The 18,772-nt window shown below is 45.9% G+C and overlaps 2 protein-coding genes across 7 annotated transcripts in view; one reads left to right on the top strand and one right to left on the bottom strand.

Annotated features, from left to right (window-relative positions):
- zmp:0000000926 (ataxin-1) overlaps positions 1 to 12,177 on the top strand; it is a 29,053-nt gene extending 16,876 nt beyond the window's left edge. For 2 of the 4 annotated variants that reach the window (XM_042098172.1, XM_042098174.1), the window contains 2 exons: positions 7,288 to 8,951; positions 10,245 to 12,177. In XM_042098172.1, coding sequence (XP_041954106.1) covers positions 7,434 to 8,951; positions 10,245 to 10,826 — 2,100 coding nt within the window. In that variant the 5' untranslated portion in view covers positions 7,288 to 7,433 and the 3' untranslated portion in view covers positions 10,827 to 12,177. Of the gene's footprint in view, positions 1 to 2,981; positions 3,366 to 7,108; positions 7,112 to 7,287; positions 8,952 to 10,244 lie in introns of those variants that run through there. The other 2 variants (XM_042098176.1, XM_042098173.1) reach the window with 2 other exon arrangements.
- Positions 12,178 to 12,274: 97 nt separating this feature from the next.
- Positions 12,275 to 17,917, bottom strand: irf10 (interferon regulatory factor 10). 3 transcript variants are annotated; one of them, XM_042098177.1, is made up of 9 exons: positions 17,572 to 17,917; positions 16,894 to 17,067; positions 16,506 to 16,695; positions 16,175 to 16,248; positions 15,830 to 15,872; positions 15,608 to 15,694; positions 14,043 to 14,429; positions 13,263 to 13,381; positions 12,275 to 12,802 (listed from the first exon to the last, which is right to left on the bottom strand). In XM_042098177.1, exons 2-9 carry the CDS (start codon positions 17,065 to 17,067, stop codon positions 12,719 to 12,721), a joined length of 1,158 nt encoding a protein of 385 aa, XP_041954111.1. In that variant the 5' UTR covers positions 17,572 to 17,917; the 3' UTR covers positions 12,275 to 12,718. The 3 variants fall into 3 exon arrangements, with proteins under 3 accessions (XP_041954111.1, XP_041954113.1, XP_041954112.1); XM_042098179.1 differs by having other exon boundaries at positions 17,682 to 17,917; XM_042098178.1 differs by lacking the exon at positions 17,572 to 17,917 and having other exon boundaries at positions 16,894 to 17,538.
- Between the last annotated feature and the right edge of the window lie 855 nt (positions 17,918 to 18,772).

Raw genomic sequence — 18,772 nt, 5'->3', positions numbered from 1 at the left:
CTCACACGGTCACCGAGGATCATCCTCCTCTGAGGAAGGGTCACTGGCCCCACCGCATGCGCACGCACGTTCGCACACACACACTCACACAGACAGAGACTGAGAGAGGAGGTGTGGGGGGGGGGGGGGGGGGGGAACAGAGAGAGAAACAGAAGAGAGAGAGAGAGACGCATGGCTTGTCTTCCCCTGGTCCCTGGGCCTCTCTGGCCACTTGCCCAATCAGCTGACAGGAGCCTGGGAGCCAGATGCCCGTGTGAACGCCCTGCGAAGGCTTACACTGCACTGGCTTCCTGTGGAGTGAGTGACACCCACACACACACACACACACACACACACACACACACACACACACACACACACACACACACACACACACACACACACACACTCAGCGTTACACAGCGTACTCCCTAGTAGTACTCTGTTTACTTTAATCCCTGTCCCTTTACAGGTCCTCCTGCCTGCTTCTCCACTCCTCCCTTCTCTTCCTCCTGCTCCTTTTCCAGTTCTCTTCTGCTCCCTCATTTCTCTTTGCATCCATTTATTTCCACTTGCTTCTAGTCCTCTTCCTGTACACATCTGAGCTAAATACATCTCTCTGCTCTATTGACCCCTTCTTCCTTCAAACTCTCTTCCCTTTTTCCTTCAACTCGTGTCCTCTCAGACCCGTTCCTTTCATGGCCACACATTCTTTTTTCAAACTTCCTCCTCTATTTGCCTCTTTGTACATGATAAAATACTCTTCCTCTCCTCTCCCTCTCTTCTCCTCCCCTCGGCTCCTGCGTGCCATAGCTTCTCTCCTCTCCTCTGCGTTCTTCCTCTTGTGTTCTCCCGGGGGAGACACACAAAGCTGCAGAATTCTGCTGCATCAGAGCGATCCCATCCGCACGGCGCACTCCACTGGGGAACATGATCAGCCACAAAGAAAAAAACACAGCACAGAGGAAAAAGAACAATCTTTAAAAAAGAAAATATAGAAGTGAGAGAAAGAAAAAAAACACAAAACAAATGTACCACACATGGGGTTGTTGTAGTATATGTGCTTGGCATTAGCAGTATTTGTTTTGCTGTGAGTTGTGTTGTTGGACTCCAGTGAAAATATTTCACATGAACCATAAACCGTATGGGAGAAATGTATTTTGTGGTTTTGTTGAAAAGTTGGACTAACAATAAAGAGCATTTCTAATGTTTAAAAAAGCATATTGAGATCATGTTAAGTACATGTAAAACATGGAAATTATTCTAAAGCAAGAAATACAATTACAATGATCAAGTTTAGGCTTCCACCACTCCATATATTTGAATACATTTACTCTTAATTTACCTTCATTGTGTGCTGGGTGTTCTTTACCTCTAAACATTTTTTATTTCTATTTTAGTTAATTAGTCATACAACCATTTAGATAACTTTCAAATAAATTAACAATTGTGTCTGTTAATATTGGAAAGGTGAAAGAATATTTAGACAAAAATAGGACAATTTATATACAATTTTGTATATCAAACAGTTTTGTCTTCTATCAATAATCATAATTCAATCTTGGTGCCATGTCAACATCTATAATAATTGTATGATCTTATGAGTTTTTCATTAACCATTTTACAATCTGTATTTAGTCCAGTCATGTAAATTCTGGTTAACTGTTATTAGCCTATGCTGACTAATTACATGAACATAACCCAATATGGTTACACCTTATATCTGACTGCAAACTGCAACTCTTTAATAACACTGAAAATAATAATATCTAGACATGAGGGTGTCAATGTTATTTTTTTTTAGTTCAGGATCAGAAGTGCACATTTTTACTGCCAGTGTATAACGATGATCTAATGCATTTCCTCCAAATCCGCCCTTTTTCGTTGAAAGAATAACTATTTTAAGTTGACACTGTGCGATGTGTGTGAGTTACAATCTCTGCGCGTGTATCGCGAAAATGGGGGGAAACGTGTGTACTGACAGTTCGCTGATATCTGCATGTTCATGCAGTCTCCCGCCAACCGACTCACTCTCTCGCACACAAGGATGCTTTGGCACGGTAGTCATTCTTTTTTTTTTCACACGTGTTTTTTTTCGATGACATGAAAGAAGATTTTGAACAACACTACTGTATGTGATGCAGCTGTCCTTTAAGAAAACGAGTAGCCTCTTGAAAGTCAACAAACGGTGAAGTGGGAGCGCACCTCGCATTCTTTTTGTTTAGGAGGGTCGGGAAACATGGTGAAAGCCAGGCCTTTACATGTATTATTTACAAAATTATGCAAGCGCTTAAATGAATTTTCAGCTCAGCTTTGAATTCTTTTGTTGTTTTATTACTTGGCATTTTGCTTTGTTGTTAAGATATTACAGTAGATGAAGAGTAGCCTACGCTTAGTGTTATGCTGCTTAATGAGACGTGGACTATGCATTTTTTAACCTCTTTTTCTTGCTAGCCTTTGCACGAAAGCCTTATCATAGACAACAGCACTGAAAAGAGTTTTGATACTGTGGTGTGTGTGTGTGTATGTGAGAGAGAGTGATGCGTGGTTAGGTTTTGCTTTGAGTCAGAGGCAGCACAGGCTTGTAGAATAGGCTGTGTGTGGGACGCACCACCTCTCTGACCATCCCTGTCTCTCAGACTTCTCTATCTCTCTTTCTCTCCTTCATTTTCTTTCATCTTTTTGTCTATCTCTCTACAGACATGTTCTACCTTTTTTCTGAAATGTTCTTTTTCTTCTCTCTTGATACCTACAGCAAATCTCCAGATGTAGTTATTCGTCATTGTTAACATCGTCTTTTAGAGACCACAGACAGACCAGTTCTGGATTGGAAACGTGCAGTTCTTTATACTAAAAATAGTACATGTGCTTCAAGTGTTTAATATTTTGTATATATGCCTGGACGAAGTGAAGTGAAGATGTAGACACAGCATGTATGTGGTGTGTGTGTGTGTGTGTGTTTGTGCGCACGCATTCATCCCTTTCACAGTGAGTAAGGCGAGTGGGCGATAGCAGCAACTGGTCTGCTTATGTGTCGTTGCATAGCAGACATGCTCCTCACTGCTAGATATTACTCATTTCCTCAGTCTTGTGTACAAGTAGTCTCAAGTGAGCACTCACAATCACATACACACACACACACATACACATGCACACACTCCCAATCACACACACACATGCACACACAGTCACACTCACACTCTCATACATACACACACGCACACACACAAACTGTCACACACAGGCTCACAGCTTTGGTGTGTTGTGATTCTTGGGTTTTGTTGGGGACCCTTTGCGCGCAGCGACTTGCTGAGGATGGTTCTTGTTTTTCTGCCATTGGATAACTGATGTGTGTGGCAGTGGAGTGTTTGCTGATCAAAGGCAAGGTCAGTCACTTGAGGGCATTTCAGCTTGCTTGGGGCAAGACAGCTTCTCCTTTTCAAGTTTCTCCTTTGTCTTCTGAAATTAAGTCAGCTAACAAATGTGTGTGTTTATACTAAATGCTTGCTCAAATGTGTTGCTTTCAGAAGTGTTTTTGTCTAAACAAGAACTAATTTATGTCAGTAGTTAACACGCTTAAATTGTATTTATTGTGACTGGTATAGTTTTGAAAATATAGGGAAAGTGATTTAAGATTCTAGTCCTTAAGTGCCCTATAGTGTAGTCTAGGCTTATTGGAAGCATTTCAGTGGGTATATGACTTATACTGGTCATTCTTTGTATATTTGCTTTGTTATTTTTTCTAAAGAATCTCTTGTACAACAGTGTTTGTACGTGTGTTAGGTGAAATGACTCAGTTGGATTGCAGCCTCCTACAGCTCCCTCCTTTCTCTTGTGTGCTTGTTCGAATCAGCCTGTTTTCTGCTTCAATCAAAGGACAATTGTTCTGTTTGATCTGCCATTCAAACCTGTCTAGTCTGCTCCAACTCCCCCATCATTACTGAATCTTGATGGCAGTCCTGTTCTGCCTGCCATGAATAAAGCATAGTTATTAAAAGCTTGTGGAAAAATACAAACTGCTTTTAACAACTATTTTATATATATATATATATATATATATATATATATATATATATATATATATATATATGTGTGTGTGTGTGTGTGTGTGTGTGTGTGTGTGTGTGTGTGTGTGTGTGTATATATTCAGCAAAACATTTTCAAATTCTTTTTTGCCTCTAGTCTGTGGTGTCAATGAAGCCGTCTGTGAATGGCTCTCTCCTCCTTGCCCAAATGCCTGCCCCACTGCCGTGAGAATGCCACCTGCTCTTTTTCGTACAGACCACACCCCAACCATACCACTGCGCGCCCAACCAGCTCCGCCACTATGGCTAGTTGGTTTTGGCTCCCGCACCAAAGTGCAAAACACTTGATATTGGTGAGATCAATGGTAATTCAATTGAGCCCTGACAGACTGTGCCAGCACTGATTGTTTAAAACGTGTCTGAGAGGGGAACCAGTGAGGAAGCTCCTCTGGGGGCTATTTCAGTTGAGTGGAGTTTGTAAAAAGAAAAAAAGAAAAGAGTCTGACAGGAGCAGCAGCAGCAGCAGCAGCAGCAGAGTGGTGGCAACATCCTGACCTCTCGCGTTACACGGACGTATCGATCCCTTCCGGAGAATGTCAGCCGCTGCACAGGGCGCCCGAGCGCCGCTTTGTGTGGAAACTTTCTGAGTCATAACCTAGATGATGCTGGAGGCTGCATGGTCAGCACCGGTGACCGGTGCAGAGGCAGCAGCGGCGGCGTCGTCTGTGAGAGGTCACCTCAGTGGATGTCAGCCTCTTCTGTCGCATGGGCGGCTTCATCTCTCTGTAAAGGACTCTTCGCCTCCGCGGATCACCTTGTCTCGTTGTATTGATCGGTCGAAGAGCTTTTTCAAAGAGCAGACAGTGAGTGAAACTAGAGATACAGAAGTAAGAGTTCTTTACAGTGAGCGGGGCTGGGGCTCCAAGACGCTAGAGAAAGGGACAGTTCGGGTGTCTCTGTGAGCAACTCCTGCCACTCAAGCATCCCTGACAGGGTTGTCTGTGGTTCCTTCAACTCGGCCACACGTAGGTCCAACTCTTCTGCTCTTTGTCTTTATGTGTTGCCATTATTTATTCAAAAGTTGTGAAGATGTTGTCCAGAGGTCAGTTCGGGACCGAAGCAATGCCTCGCTGCCTTTTTTTTCCCCCTCCAAAAGTCCACCCACAAGCGTGTATCAGATGAATAGTGGATTGATTCATCTTCAGAGTGCATTTCCTTGTACAGAATCTCTTTTCATGGACATTAAACTAAAGACGAGAAGAGAGTGATAAGGGAAAGAAAAGAGAAACTCCCGAGCCAGTATCGTATCCCTGCGTAACCTCCCTCCCCCTTGCACAAGAGTGGAGTGAGGATGCATGGACTTAGTTTCCATAGCGACAGCTGCTAGGTGGCAGGGTTCAGTAGGGGCAGACGGAACGTTAGACTGAAGCACTGAAAAGGACCAGATGTGCCGGCGGCACTGTGCAGTCACATCAAAGTGTCTCATTTAGCGCATTCAGAGCATTTAAAGGCGCTCTGGAGAAGCCTCCCCCACACTCCACAGTGAATGAAACAAGGGTGCTTAACTACAAGCTACACCCTCTCTCTCCAGCCTCCTTTTCCCTCCCCGCGCGCGCGCTCTCTCCCTCCCCTGCTGCCTCGAATCCCCTTCAGGCTCCGCGAGCATCTCTGCCACTACCACCATCATCATCTCCCTCTGCCCACGCCACGGACTCTCACTGCGGATGGTGATTTCGCCGTGGGGGTGTAAGTGTTGGGGTGGGAATGAGGGAGGGAGGGAAGGGGGAGGGAATGAGGGAGGGAGGGAGGAAGAGGGAAAGAAAAAGTAGTGACCGGCATGTTCCGTCGCTAGGGGAGCGTTGATTGGCAGCGGAACCCTGGAGTGTGGGCAGGGGGCGCTGAGTTCTTTATGTGGGGGGGGGGGGGGGTAGAGGATAGGGGTGGGGGTGGTGGGGGGTTCTATAGGAGGTGACTGTGGAGCCGATGTGTTTCCCGATATAGCTGAACAAGCAAGCGCACATTTTTGCTCTTCAAAGAACCGCCTGATAACATCCCGCTGTGCCTCTTGTGTGTGCGTGTGGGTGAATCTCTTTATGTTTGTGTATGCGTGTGTGTGTGTGTGTGTGTGTGTGTGTGTGTGTGTGGGCTACTCGTTCACCCATACATGGTTTCATCTGTAGATTCTGTATATGTGTGTGTTTGTGTGTTTGAATCTGTACTGTACTGCTGTGGGTGTTCACGTGTATATCTGTGTGTGTGTGTGTGTGTGTGTGTGTGTGTGTGTGTGTGTGTGTGTGTGTGAGTGTGTGTGTGTGTAAGTGTCATTAGATCGGTAATGCATGCCCATTCGACATCACACCAATAATACAAGAGGTTTATATTTAGAACGCATCACAATTTTCGAGGGCTTGACAGGCGCCAACTGGCCCTTGTTTTCTCGCTGCTTAAGAGCTCACGGATGCAGCACCGTCAGACTCCAGCAGCCAACCGCACTCTCTCTGAGCAGACCAGGCGAAGAGACAGACTGAGACAGAGAGAGGGAGAGAGAAAGAGAGAGATATATAGAAAGAAAAAGGAAAGAACGAGAGAGAGAGGGAGCATAGGAACTCCTCTTGCAGCTCTTACACCTTCATGTGCGAGCACAGGTGCCTCCGCGCCTAATGATTACTGTGTAGACCTTAGAGTCTTAAACATTCAAATTCATTCACACCAACAAAGTGCTATCGTTCCCTCACATCTTGTCTCTTCTTCCTCTCCCTCCATATCTCTCACCTCACCCTCTCCACGGCATTCTCTCTATGGTATCTCCATCGTCTCGCTGCATGGCTTGCCTTCCTTAATTCTATACACTGTCTATCTATGTATTTCTTATTCTTTCTCATTGTTTTTGTTTTCATTTCCTTCTATCTTTTTATTCTCTCCTTCTATCCTTGCATCTTCTCTTCTTGTGGTCCTTCCTCTTCCCTTTGCTCTCTGTCTCTCTGTGTAACCCCCATCTCTGTTGTTTCATCTCACCCTCTCCTCTCTGCATTCTCCCCTGGCATCGCCCTCATCTCTCTATTATGCTTATCTTCTTTCACTTTATTTTATACATCGCAATCCAGGCTGTAGGTTTCTTATTCTTTCTTTTTTCTCTTCTTTCCACATCTATCCTCTGTTCTCATCTCTTCTTCTCTTTCTGTGGTCATTGCTTTTTTATCTCTCTCTCTCTCTCTCTCTCTCTCTCTCTCTACCTCCTTTACTCTGTGTGACTTTCTCTCTGTCTCTATCTCTCTCTTTGTAGGTGAGCAGACGTTTGGCGTGTGGTGAGCTGTGAGGAACGCGTGATGCTGTGCAGCAGAAGGGCGGCGTCCCTCTCTCTGATCCCGTCATTCTCCCCCGAAGCCCATGTGACCTAATCTCGGGCCCCACAGGCCAGGGGGGTGCCCCATGAATCCCACCCCAGACCGCGGCAAAGAGTGCCTCCCCCCGAAGAAGCGGGAGTCCCGGCAGGGCTCCTCAGAGCAGCAGCGCCCCCCGGAGGACGACTTCAAGCCCCCGGCACCGCTGCGGCCCCGAGCCCTGGCAGGGAGGCAGTCCGAGGCCAGGGAGAGTAGCGATGCCCCTCACTATGACAAAGATCTGCCCCCTCCGCCACCACCACCGGCCCCACTGCAACCCCTGCCCCTCCAGTGGCACGTGTCCTACCCGCCCCCGGCGTCTCACCCGTTCCTCTCCCCCGGTGACAGGCACAGCGCCATCTCTCCCTCCTGGAGGGACAGCCGGGTCCTGGACGTAGTGGACCCCCCCATCCCGCACCACTCACGCTGGCCCCCGCTGACCCTGCAGCCGCCGCTGTCCTTACCCTCTTACAAGAGCCACTATGCCTCGGACCGGGACGCGTGGCCCTACTTCAGTCGCCGGGAATACAGCCCTTCCTCCTTCTTCTCCCCAGCGCACCACCTCTTCACCCAGCCTGCGCCGCCCTACCCCACCGAGAGCCTCTCCGAGCGGCTCCGCTACCCGAGCAGAAGGCCCAACGGTTTGGACGGCCTGGAGGGTCGGCAAAGTTCCCTTGAGAGGGCACCCTCTGCTGGGGAGGGTGGCAACGACAGCCGCTCCAGGCACGCGGAGGGCTTTCACACCAATGGGAGGAAGCGACACCCGGAGGACACTGCGGGATCATCGCAGGCGAGAGGAACACTGTCCTCACGGGAGGGCCCCAACGCGCGCACCCCCCCGCAGGACCGAGAACGAGATCGAGACAGACAGAGAGAAAGGGAGAGAGAACGAGAGCGTGAGAGAGAGCGAGAAAGAGACAGAGAAAGAGAGAGGGAGAGGGACAGAGAGCGAGATCTCCGCAGGACTCCCAAAGCCCCTCACCTCGCCGAATCACGAACCGCCAAGGTGGAGCCCCTGGGTCTGGGTGCCATCCAGGGGGCCGGGGCTCAGATCTACTACGCGCTGGGCTCCGTCTACCCTTCCCTCCAGCAGCAGACGCCCTCGTTCGCCTACCCGGCTCCCCTCAGCTCAGCGGGCACGCCGCCATACACGCCCCCACACAGCAAGAGGAACTCTCAGCTCTCCCCTCTGGGCTCGCATCAGCACAACAGCCACGGCACGGCCCAGGGGCCTGAACACGAGTGCAACGAGGAGCTGGCCTCGCCCCCGAGTCCATACCGCGAGCGTGCCGTTCACGGCACCCATGGGGGCCCCGTCGGCGCCGAGCCGCACCTCCACCCCAACGCCGGCGCCGCCGTCCTACCTCATTTCGCCAAGGGGTCCCTGATCGAGCTAGCCGGGGGGCGGCTGAAACGCGTGGAGGAGCTGCGCACCGATGACTTCCTGCGCAGCGCCGACATCTCGCCCGAGTTCCACCTGAGCAGCTGCACCGTGCTGCACATCCTGCCTGGCCCCACGCACGCCTTCAGCCAACTGCAGGTCCTGCTGGCCGACCGCAACACTCAGGTCAGTCCACTAGGGGGCCACCATTATTGTTGCACCCAGAGATTCAAATCAGAATGAGATTTGAGAGTTGAGAGATGATATTTTTAAGTAGGTACACTCAATGAAATTGGTTCAGGGTCAGGCGCGCCTGCAGGTGTACGTCCGTACGCACTGTGCGTACCATCAGGCTACTCAACAAGAGAAAATTTCCTGTGTGTGTGTGTGTTTTGGCCCACCATACCTTCCCAACTATGGACAGTATCCCATTAGCTGCATGCCATCAGGCTACAATTTACAATTTTCTATTGAAGTTAGTGAACACGTTATCAAAATTAACGCGCACACATTTTGTTTGAGCAGGAGAGAGAGAATGCGCACGCAGGCACGCAACTAGGCTACTTGTTTTCTTTTACTCGGCTATCTATATTATCAGCACACAATGTTGAGCTAATTCACTAACTCAATACTCATCATGGACATCACAAGTTTAAACAACGAAAACAGAAAGAATGGATGCAGCAAACCTAGGAGTTATTCCAGATGGGCAAGAACAAGGTGGGCAATTGCTTGTCAGAACGTTAGACTGCATTAGACAGCTGTTTAAAGCCAGACGTCACGGTAAGCTAGAACAAAACTAAAGGTAACTTTAGCCTGTATATGGCTGTATCAAGTTGTCCAAATTAATAGGTCATTGAAGACGTTGTTGTTGTATTATTGCATGTGAATGTTGCTATGCTATGTAAACCGGGAAACGGACAAATATTGTCCACGCGTACCATAGCATTAATTCCTGCAGGCGCCCCTGTTCAGGGTAATGGTGTAACAGTGCAGACAATATATAGACAATATATCATACAATGTATAGACAATATACCAAACCACAACTGCCAAGGTATGAATGTAAAATGATTTAGTAAATAGAAAGGCTCTATCCACTTCCACTTCACAGATTTTATGTTGACATAACTCTTTCTTGAGGAGTGTCAAAAAGTTTATTTCTCATGGCTAATTAGTGCCCTCAATAGTTTGAGTTACACATTTAAAGAAATCCCTCTCACTACTTTCCACAATTGGGTAAGAGTATTATCTGATTTGATCTTCTCAGTTAAGAACAAGCAAGTGACCTGGCAATGTGGTACACGCAGAAAATTACCCCTCAGTAGTGCTTTGTCTAAGAGCTTACTATGTCTTGTTTGTTAAGTCTGTTTTTCTGTTTGGTTTTGGCTTAATGGATTAATAATCTCCATTTCGGCATCACAGTGAGGCGCTGGTCGGGGGCAGCCTATTACCACTGCTTTGTTGTTTCATTGGCAGGAGTTACTCACAGTCTTAGTGGAGTATCCATTCTTTGTGCGCGATCGAGGCTGGTCTTCGTGCTGCCCGCAGAGAACCGGCCAGCTCTACGGTCTCGCCTGCCGCCAGCTGAATGCCGGGGACGTGTGCCTGGCGCTGACCCCGACCCCCGCACCCCTCCCTGGCTCCACCCTGGGCCCCCCGCCACCCCGCTCCCGCTCAGGCTCCAGGGCCGCCCGCACGCACCACCACGGCCAGGCCTTGGGCAGCGCGGCGCCAACGGCCAATTCCAGCTCCAGCCCAGGAGCAGAGAGGATGCCCCCTCCACCTCCTCCTCCGCCTCTTCCTCTTCCTCCTCCCCCTACGCCTCCCTCCACCACCACCACCACCACCACCTCCACCAACACCACCGGCAGCGCCTCCCACAGCGTTGAGAGGGGCCGTGAGGAGCGAGAGACACGGCCTCGCAAGAGACGCTGGTCAGCCCCCGACCTCCCTCCGAATTTCATCCGAGAGGGGGAGCAGCAGGAGGAGGAAGGAGAGGACAGGAGGAGGACACCCCCAGATTTACCTCAAGGCTCCAAACAGGAGAAACAACAATAGAAGCTCCCAGGCTTCCTCCTCTACCGACCACCTTCCCTTATACACACGTAAACCCACACACACCAGACACACACAGACACACACACACACACCCACACACACACACACACATACACAGAAAGCCCACAGTGTGGTGTCCACTTCAGCGCCACCAGTTCCACACACTCGCATCTGGCCAGCTGAGCAGGAACCGGGGCGTTGGCGCAGGAGGTTTCAGGTTAACTCAACATTACTATGGCCATCCTCAAGTGCGCATGAGCAAAGCCATGAAAACCAAGCCCACCTCCTCTGGGATTTTTCAAGACGGGGAGGGGGGAAGGGGGTCACAGGAAGGGGAGCAGTTGTATATTTCCGTGCAAAGCAATGGGAGGGCGCCATGCTAGGAAATCCCAAAATGCACAAAAAGAGACAATTCAGTGAGACAATCAAATTCACCTGTCTGTGTCGCCACGCGTTTACTCAGATGATGTAGTAATGGTCGTTCCACGCTCACGGACAGTGTTTTCTGCAGGGTAACTATTTTCAAACAGTATTATTGAAGTTAATAACATTGGAGAGAGAAATGAAATATATAAATATATAAATATTACATATTACAGGTGTTACACAAATATGCTAAAGAATAAAAAGTCTAAATGAGTCAGTTGTTACTTTCGTACTGAAATTTAATTTTAACGCTTCTGAGCCGAATTCTGGCCGTGTGTCTGGACGGACGAGGTGAATGTATCAGCAACCTTTAGCCTTTTTTCTCAGTGTGGGTCAACACGCTCTTTTACCAACAGCATTACTGTCCGGTCTGGGTTCTTTCATTCTTTTAAACTGTTAAAGGGAAAAGACACTACTGGAAAACTCGGAAGATAAACGCCTCATGCTTCGGAGGCAGGGTGCAAATATCAGCCAATACCACCCCACCCCACACACCACCCCACACCACCCCATCCACACACACACATCAGGTGTTTCCTTCCGCTTTTGTGATGCCGTGAAAAATGTCATTATGAGAACGTAAAACGGTGCTAATGACAAGTTGGAATCGGATGCTTTGTGAATAGGGCAGACCCCGCTGTACGCTTCTCTGTTGTCTTTAAGTTCATGTATGACCGAGCGCAGGGAGAAGAACAAAGGAATAGTATTCTGAACTCAGATACGGGTATCTCTTCTTGATCAAGCACACTCTTTCACTTTAGTTTTTTTTTTTTCGTTTTGTTTTGTTTTCTGTTGTTGTTGTTTTTCAAAAATACCGTTGTTACTATTTTCTTTGTAAATGTTATAGCTATAAAATTGTATATTTTTAAAATTGTGAAACTGTCATACAATGTTCGCTAGAGATTAAAAAAGCTTTATAGATTTACCTTGAATTATCACTGTTATTCTTACATACTCAAAGACCTAACATAGGTCTATGTGTCTGCACACTACACTGTAAGAAAGGAGATTCGTTTACAAGCTGATTGAGTAGGCCTATATTCAATTTATCAAGTAACAAAGTCAAAGTCTTCACAAAGAAATATGTTGATGTGAAAGAAGCAGAAATTCTTTTCATACAGGTCATTATAAGTGTAAAATTCAGGTTGCAATATATTCACACACATGCTCTCTGATAATGATTTTTAGTCTAACACTTACACTTGGTAAAATCTTTAAACTATTAGGCTATTAATAATCACATTAGATTTGATCTCAACGATAAATTACATTAACAACACTAGCTGCACACTTGAATTTACATGTGTAATGCCAAAACACCTTGCTTCATCTGTCACATTTTGATAGTTTTCCCGGTCTAAGATATGCTGTTGAGGTAGGGGAGGCAATAAGTTCCATGTCTTTGTGTATAATGATGACTGTCCAGAACAAACAGTTGAGGTGGATGTCGTCCACAGACGTGGACCTCATGGTGCCTGAGGCTGCTGTGCCATCCCAGTGCTGGGCGGAGGCATCCGCAGAAGGAGCTCCTTCGCAAACAGTGGCACCACCTGCACAGAGAACCATGCGGAGTGACTTTGCATGAGAAACATGATAGATGTGTATATGGAACAAGTTTAGCTTACAGTGATAGCGTTGCAGTGAAAAACAAAACGTTCTTAATCAGCTGGCAGCTTCTAGGAGAATCCTCAGCGTTGAATGTAACTTCATAAGGTAATACTGTTCGAAATGGTGAGTTATGCTGCTCCCTAGTGGTGATAATGAAACATTGCACTCTAATGCTTGATTCAAATTTGCACATTTAGATGTCAAGCATATTAGCCTATGATGTGATGTTGTGCAACATCTCTTGCTAATGTTTCTGAGAGTTAGAAAAGTAATGATCCATGTGTTAAAATATTTCTTTCAACTGACCTGACACATATTTATGCAGTCTATATTTTGTGCATCTAACAGTTTAACAAGTCAGAATCACTGTCCCCACACATTCGCACCTACACCAACACAAACCTGAGCTGTGATCAGCTTCTTGCTTTTCGGCACACCAGTCTCAGGAAACTCCTCCCCGAAGCAGAGATCGATCTTGTAGCAGGGCCTCGGCCCCTCGCCGCGCAGGAAGAGTTCTAACTCTGTGGTCAAAAAGGTGCAAAACAGAGTGAACGCGAGTAGAACCTCACATTCCACAATGTCACAGTATTACGTTCCACTGTTCCACAAATGTGCACTCAAATAATGAAGTCATTACAGCTCAGTGAGCAGGCAAAATCACCCCCAACCACTAACCTCCATCAAGAAATAGTTCTCAGTGACTCATTTGAATCAATAGATAATCAATGTTAATCAATACTTCACTTAATGACATTTATTATGCAATGAACACAAAGTGCATCTCAAGAAAATAGAATATCATGGAAAAGTAAAAAAAAATGTTTTACTTCCATAATTTATTTTTAAAAAGTTTAAACTTTCATATAATCTAGATTCATTACACATATAGTGAAATATTTCAAGCCTTTTTTTGTTTTAATTTTGATTATTCTAATCTTACCGCCTATGGAAATCCAAAATCCACTATCTCAAAATATTAGAATAAAGAATTTACAAAATAGAAATGCCGACCTGAGAAGAGCTCTAATCAGCTAATTAAGTCAAAACACTGGTAATGGTTTCCTGAGCCTTTTCCACGATACTCTCATTTTTTAAGATGCACTGGTACAACAGGATGGACCACTTAAAAAAACAGTCCATCTTGTCCTTTATTCCAGTTTAGCTGCACCCTTCCTCACCCACCTCGCAGGAAGCTGGGCATGTTCAGCAGCTTGCTGGTCCTCTCCCTGTCCAGCTTGTTGGGCTGGTCCTTGTGCTCGGCCAGAGGCCCGCCCCAGTACACGCGGCCCTGGCAGAAGCGCTTGATGAAGACCCCGTCCGGCGCCATCCACACCAGCACGCCCCGTTCCAGGTGGGGCAGGAGGCGGCTCATGGCGTCGGCCATGCCAGGGGGCAGCTGGAATCTGTCTACGGGGGGGAAGAAGACACGCTGGGCATCGCAGGGCCCGTAGATGCGCTCACTGCCCACCGGCACGGTGCCATGCAGGATGAAACAGCCGTCCTGGGAGTGGCTGACAACCTCCTCCACCATCTGGCCCTGGTAGAACACTCGCACCCGCAGTCGGAAATCTGCACACACACACACACACACACACACACACACACAGGTAAACCAAAACATACTGTACCTATACATACACATTAAAATATAAAACTGAAGAGCAGGCCTACTCTGTCTTCCATAGGATTCAAGAGAACAGCCTACCAGTTATGCTGCTATAGCATAGTGCTGTCATGGACTTTTCATGTGCCACGCCGTACAACCCCCCCCCCCCCCCCCTCCCCCTCGCCTCTCTCCTCTCTCCCCTTTTCTCTTTCTCTCAACTCTCCCTCTCTTGCCTATTCTCACTATGATTTACTGTAACAATATATAGTACCACTGTTTACTTATTGACATTAACAATGTTGATTTTCAGTAATACTAACCCACTCTACATTTCTCTTTCTTCCCCCTTACTGTACCTCACTTGTGAGGTATATCATCACCAGTCATCAACCATCCGTGTGCCTGGACCTCCTCTCACCCATCCCACCTGAAGTCCCATCCTCGACTGCCCTATTACTGTCCCCCTATCTGGATTCCTGGCCCGTACAGCCCCATCACCTGCCTATGACAACTCTGCCCGGATTCCTGGCCCGTCTGCTGACCCACCACTTGCCCCCTGACAACTCTCTTTCCCTGGACAATTCCAACACCGGACTATTTGCACTTTCTCTCACTAAATCATGATTAATGCATTATCATACCGGATACATAATCATCCCACCTCTTATAACTTTCACCTCAGGTGCTTTAAACACCATGTCCTATTCTCCACACCTGACTATCATATGCATTTGTCATATGTACAGACCTTACTGTCCGTATTGACCCTAGACAGATGGGTCAGGCCCTTGAGTCGTGGATCTGCTCGAGGTTTCTTCCTATATGTATCTCCAGTTCTAGGGAGTTTTTCCTCGCCCCTGTTACCCATGGGCCTCTCTTTCTTTACTTTTCTTTTCTTCCTCTTTTCCTTCTCTGATTGCCTACATTCTGTAAAGCGCCATGATACATGTGTAATGTTTTGGCGCTCTATAAGCACAATAAATTGAAACTGAATTGTATATGCCATATTTTTCTAGCTACAGTCCAAAATCTACAAGTTACCAGGCACTGATGGAACTATCTGAATCATATGTTTTATCGAATATACAGATGTAGTTCTTTGCATCATGTGAACACACTCTGAACTGAAGTGTAACCTCACCTGAAATCTGTAGCTCTGTAGACAGGAGGGGTCTGCTAACTGGTCTCCTAGTTTCCAGCTTTACAACGTTAAGTTGTGGCTGTCCCTCTGAAAACATACATTTCAAATATCTTGACATTACTATGTCTTGCTCCAAATTACAATAGGGTAAAATCCTCATTCGTTATCAGTTATTTAGAAAATAATATGGATTCCAGTATGCAAGTGAGGGAGGACACTGACCTCTGACTGGTCCAGTCCTTCCGGTGGATCCATTGGCACCACACTACACAAGAGGAATTACCAGAAGTTTAGATGTTTATACATTCTGCATTATGTCAATATGTTTATTATCATGGTGAATTGGTGAAATGGTGAGGGCTTCAACTAAGTTAATTATCATGGGGGCTTCGAGGGATGCAAATTATATTGTGGCCCTGAGGTGTCCAGCAGATGGCGACAAACTAACACACATGTTTTAACCATTGCTGACGAGCATGGAAAGTGGGGATTTCCAAGGACAGAAACTAAACTACACCATTAGTGGAGGAGTGTGGAGTAGAGTGTAGACTTGAATTCTGCTCTAACCTGAGCACTGGCTAGATGAACACCTGTTGCTGTAACTGCAGTAGCCTGTAGTATCACTGGGCTTCCCTGTGAATCTGAAAAAGAGAACGAGAAAAGGGGAAGTGACCACTTCGATTCATTTAGAAAGGGAAATAGTTGAGAAGGATGTGTAGCTGTGTAGCACCTCTGTCTCTCCCTCCGTTGTGATATCGAGAATGAGGGCAACACAGGCCAATGGCTCTTGGCTAAACATAACCTTCCAGTAGCCTGCCAGTAGGCTATGTGACATTTACTGAGAGCGTACAGATTAGAAAAGTATGTTGAAGATAGCCTACTGAGTAAATGTGGTTACCTGCAGGCTGGTTACTGTCTTGTAGAATCCGATACACTTTATAAGGTTCAGAAATGTCCAGCTGACTCCTTTCAGGTACCTCCTGAAAGTCAGTGCTCTTGTTGAGGGCACAACGCAGACGAGTCTTCCACACCGAGGGGTCTGCTTTGTCTTTGCCCTCTCGATATTTACCCTTGTATATGGCCCACGCCTGCAGAACGAAAACACTACAGAGTATAAGGGACGGGGACAGACGTGATGCAGAAATCTGGTCTTTCACAGGTTGTCAAAAAGAAAGACGAATTCATTGTCAACGAAAGATGCAGGAGAACTCTTTATGGTAGGCCTGATTCTCTGTATTTTTTAATACGAAACAAAGCACCCAAAGATAGGGGCTTTGATCTCTCACCTTGAAAAGCGCCGCGTCTTCGTTCTGTCTATAGTCTTGCTTGGCGGCATGCTTCCAAGGAATTCTGAACATGGTTTTCTCTTGGTTTTCCCAGGTTAAACCTGCGTATCTCCCACTATCTATTTGTGCAATCAACCATTCTTTCAGGCGCATATTCCTTACGTTTTCCTCCATCTTGAAATAGTAAAATAAAATAAAAAAGAATTTATGTAAATCTAAGTTACCTGGAAGTTCAATCAGTCATAGGCTAAATAAAATTATTACAAATGAGAAATTCATATTTAGCAGCACTCCGCCTTGATGAATTCGCCCAATTTTCCCAATAAATTAGCCTAATGTTGATAAATCAACTTTAAGTTCACTCCATGTCTTTTAAAATACGACGAATTTATAAACTGCTCAATGCGCAACAAGTGAAAGTAAAAGCAAGATCTTGTCTAAGCGCTTTCGGTTTCCTGTCGGATCACGCTTTATTTCAAGTCCAAGTACAGTGGTATTAACCTTAGCCAATAGGCTATAGGCTTTTGTAAAGATTTTGATGAAATAAAATGGTGCAAATTCGTAAGATAACTTTTAAATGACCGGGTAACTTAAACCCTGATCACATTGAGCCTATCAAAATGTATTTGTGTCACAAATACATAAGTGTCACAAATAACTACACGTTGATCTACTAACCTCTTCTTCGTTGTTAGCTTATGGACGACTCACCCACGCAAATCCATTTTATAATGCATTATGATCGATACAACACAAATGTAAGACATCTAGTTTTCAACTATACTTGCCTAGTGCGCAAGTTATGACTCTAAAACTCCATACATTACACTTTAGTAGCCTAGGCTATTTGTTGTGCCGCTCGACAGTCAATCTTTCCATTTCCAGACGTCAGATCTGTCGGCTATTTAACAAGAAGTCGGGAGACGCTGTTTCGTTTCATCCAGAAATTAGTCCTTTCAGGTGCCAACTTAATTTCCGACTAAAAGAAACTGCACATGCTCCATGCATGTCACTATGATGCATCGCGCTGATAGCTCCTGCGCTCACACATTTAAATAGCTGATGTAACTGCTCTTATATTGCTACTGCAGGGACACCTAACTGAAAAAGATAAACTATGATGTATGATTAGGCTACAAGTAAGCTACTGGTACTGTACAACATATATATATATGTTGTACAGTACATACATTTCCATTCCACTCCATTATAGACAGAATACCATCTGAGATCATTTGCATTGTTTGTTTTTTTCTTTTTTTTAATCAGGGCAGCAGTTTTCAGATTACATTATGTGCTTACATAATTGCAAAAGGGTTCTTGAATGTTGTAGAAAGAAATGGCTGATCTTTAATAAAAATATATCTACGTTGCCCATTATCAGCAACCATTCATCCAATGTTGCAAAGGCACATTCTGTTTAATCTGATATCATTTTAAAAGGCTAACTGAGAAAACATTGGAAAGTTTGGTTGTTTAAAATGTAAATTTAAATTTAAAGTTGTTAATTTAAAGTTGGGCTGTTTAAAATGTAGGCTACTTAACTTCGCTTGTGCTCAAACCAACTAGGTCCTACTTGGTACATTTAGATGCACGCACGCACACACACACACACACACACACACACACACACACACACACACACACACACACACAGACACACACACACACATGTCTATAGCCTATATATGTATGTGTTAATTCCTGTATGTGTGTAGGCTATAGGCTATAGCCATGTGTGTGTGTGTGTGTGTGTGTGTGTGTGTGTGTGTGTGTGTGTGTGTGTGTGTGTGTGTGTGTGTAAAATTAGGTTTCAGTCCAGTGTTTCCTTCGACTTGACCACACAAGCACCATAAATTCAACTTGTGGTAGGTTGTCT

Source organism: Alosa sapidissima, chromosome 7, assembly GCF_018492685.1.
Source record: "Alosa sapidissima isolate fAloSap1 chromosome 7, fAloSap1.pri, whole genome shotgun sequence".
Lineage (NCBI taxonomy): Eukaryota > Metazoa > Chordata > Actinopteri > Clupeiformes > Clupeidae > Alosa > Alosa sapidissima.
Note: the sequence above shows the minus strand (reverse complement) of the source record. Positions and strands in the feature narration are given on the sequence as shown.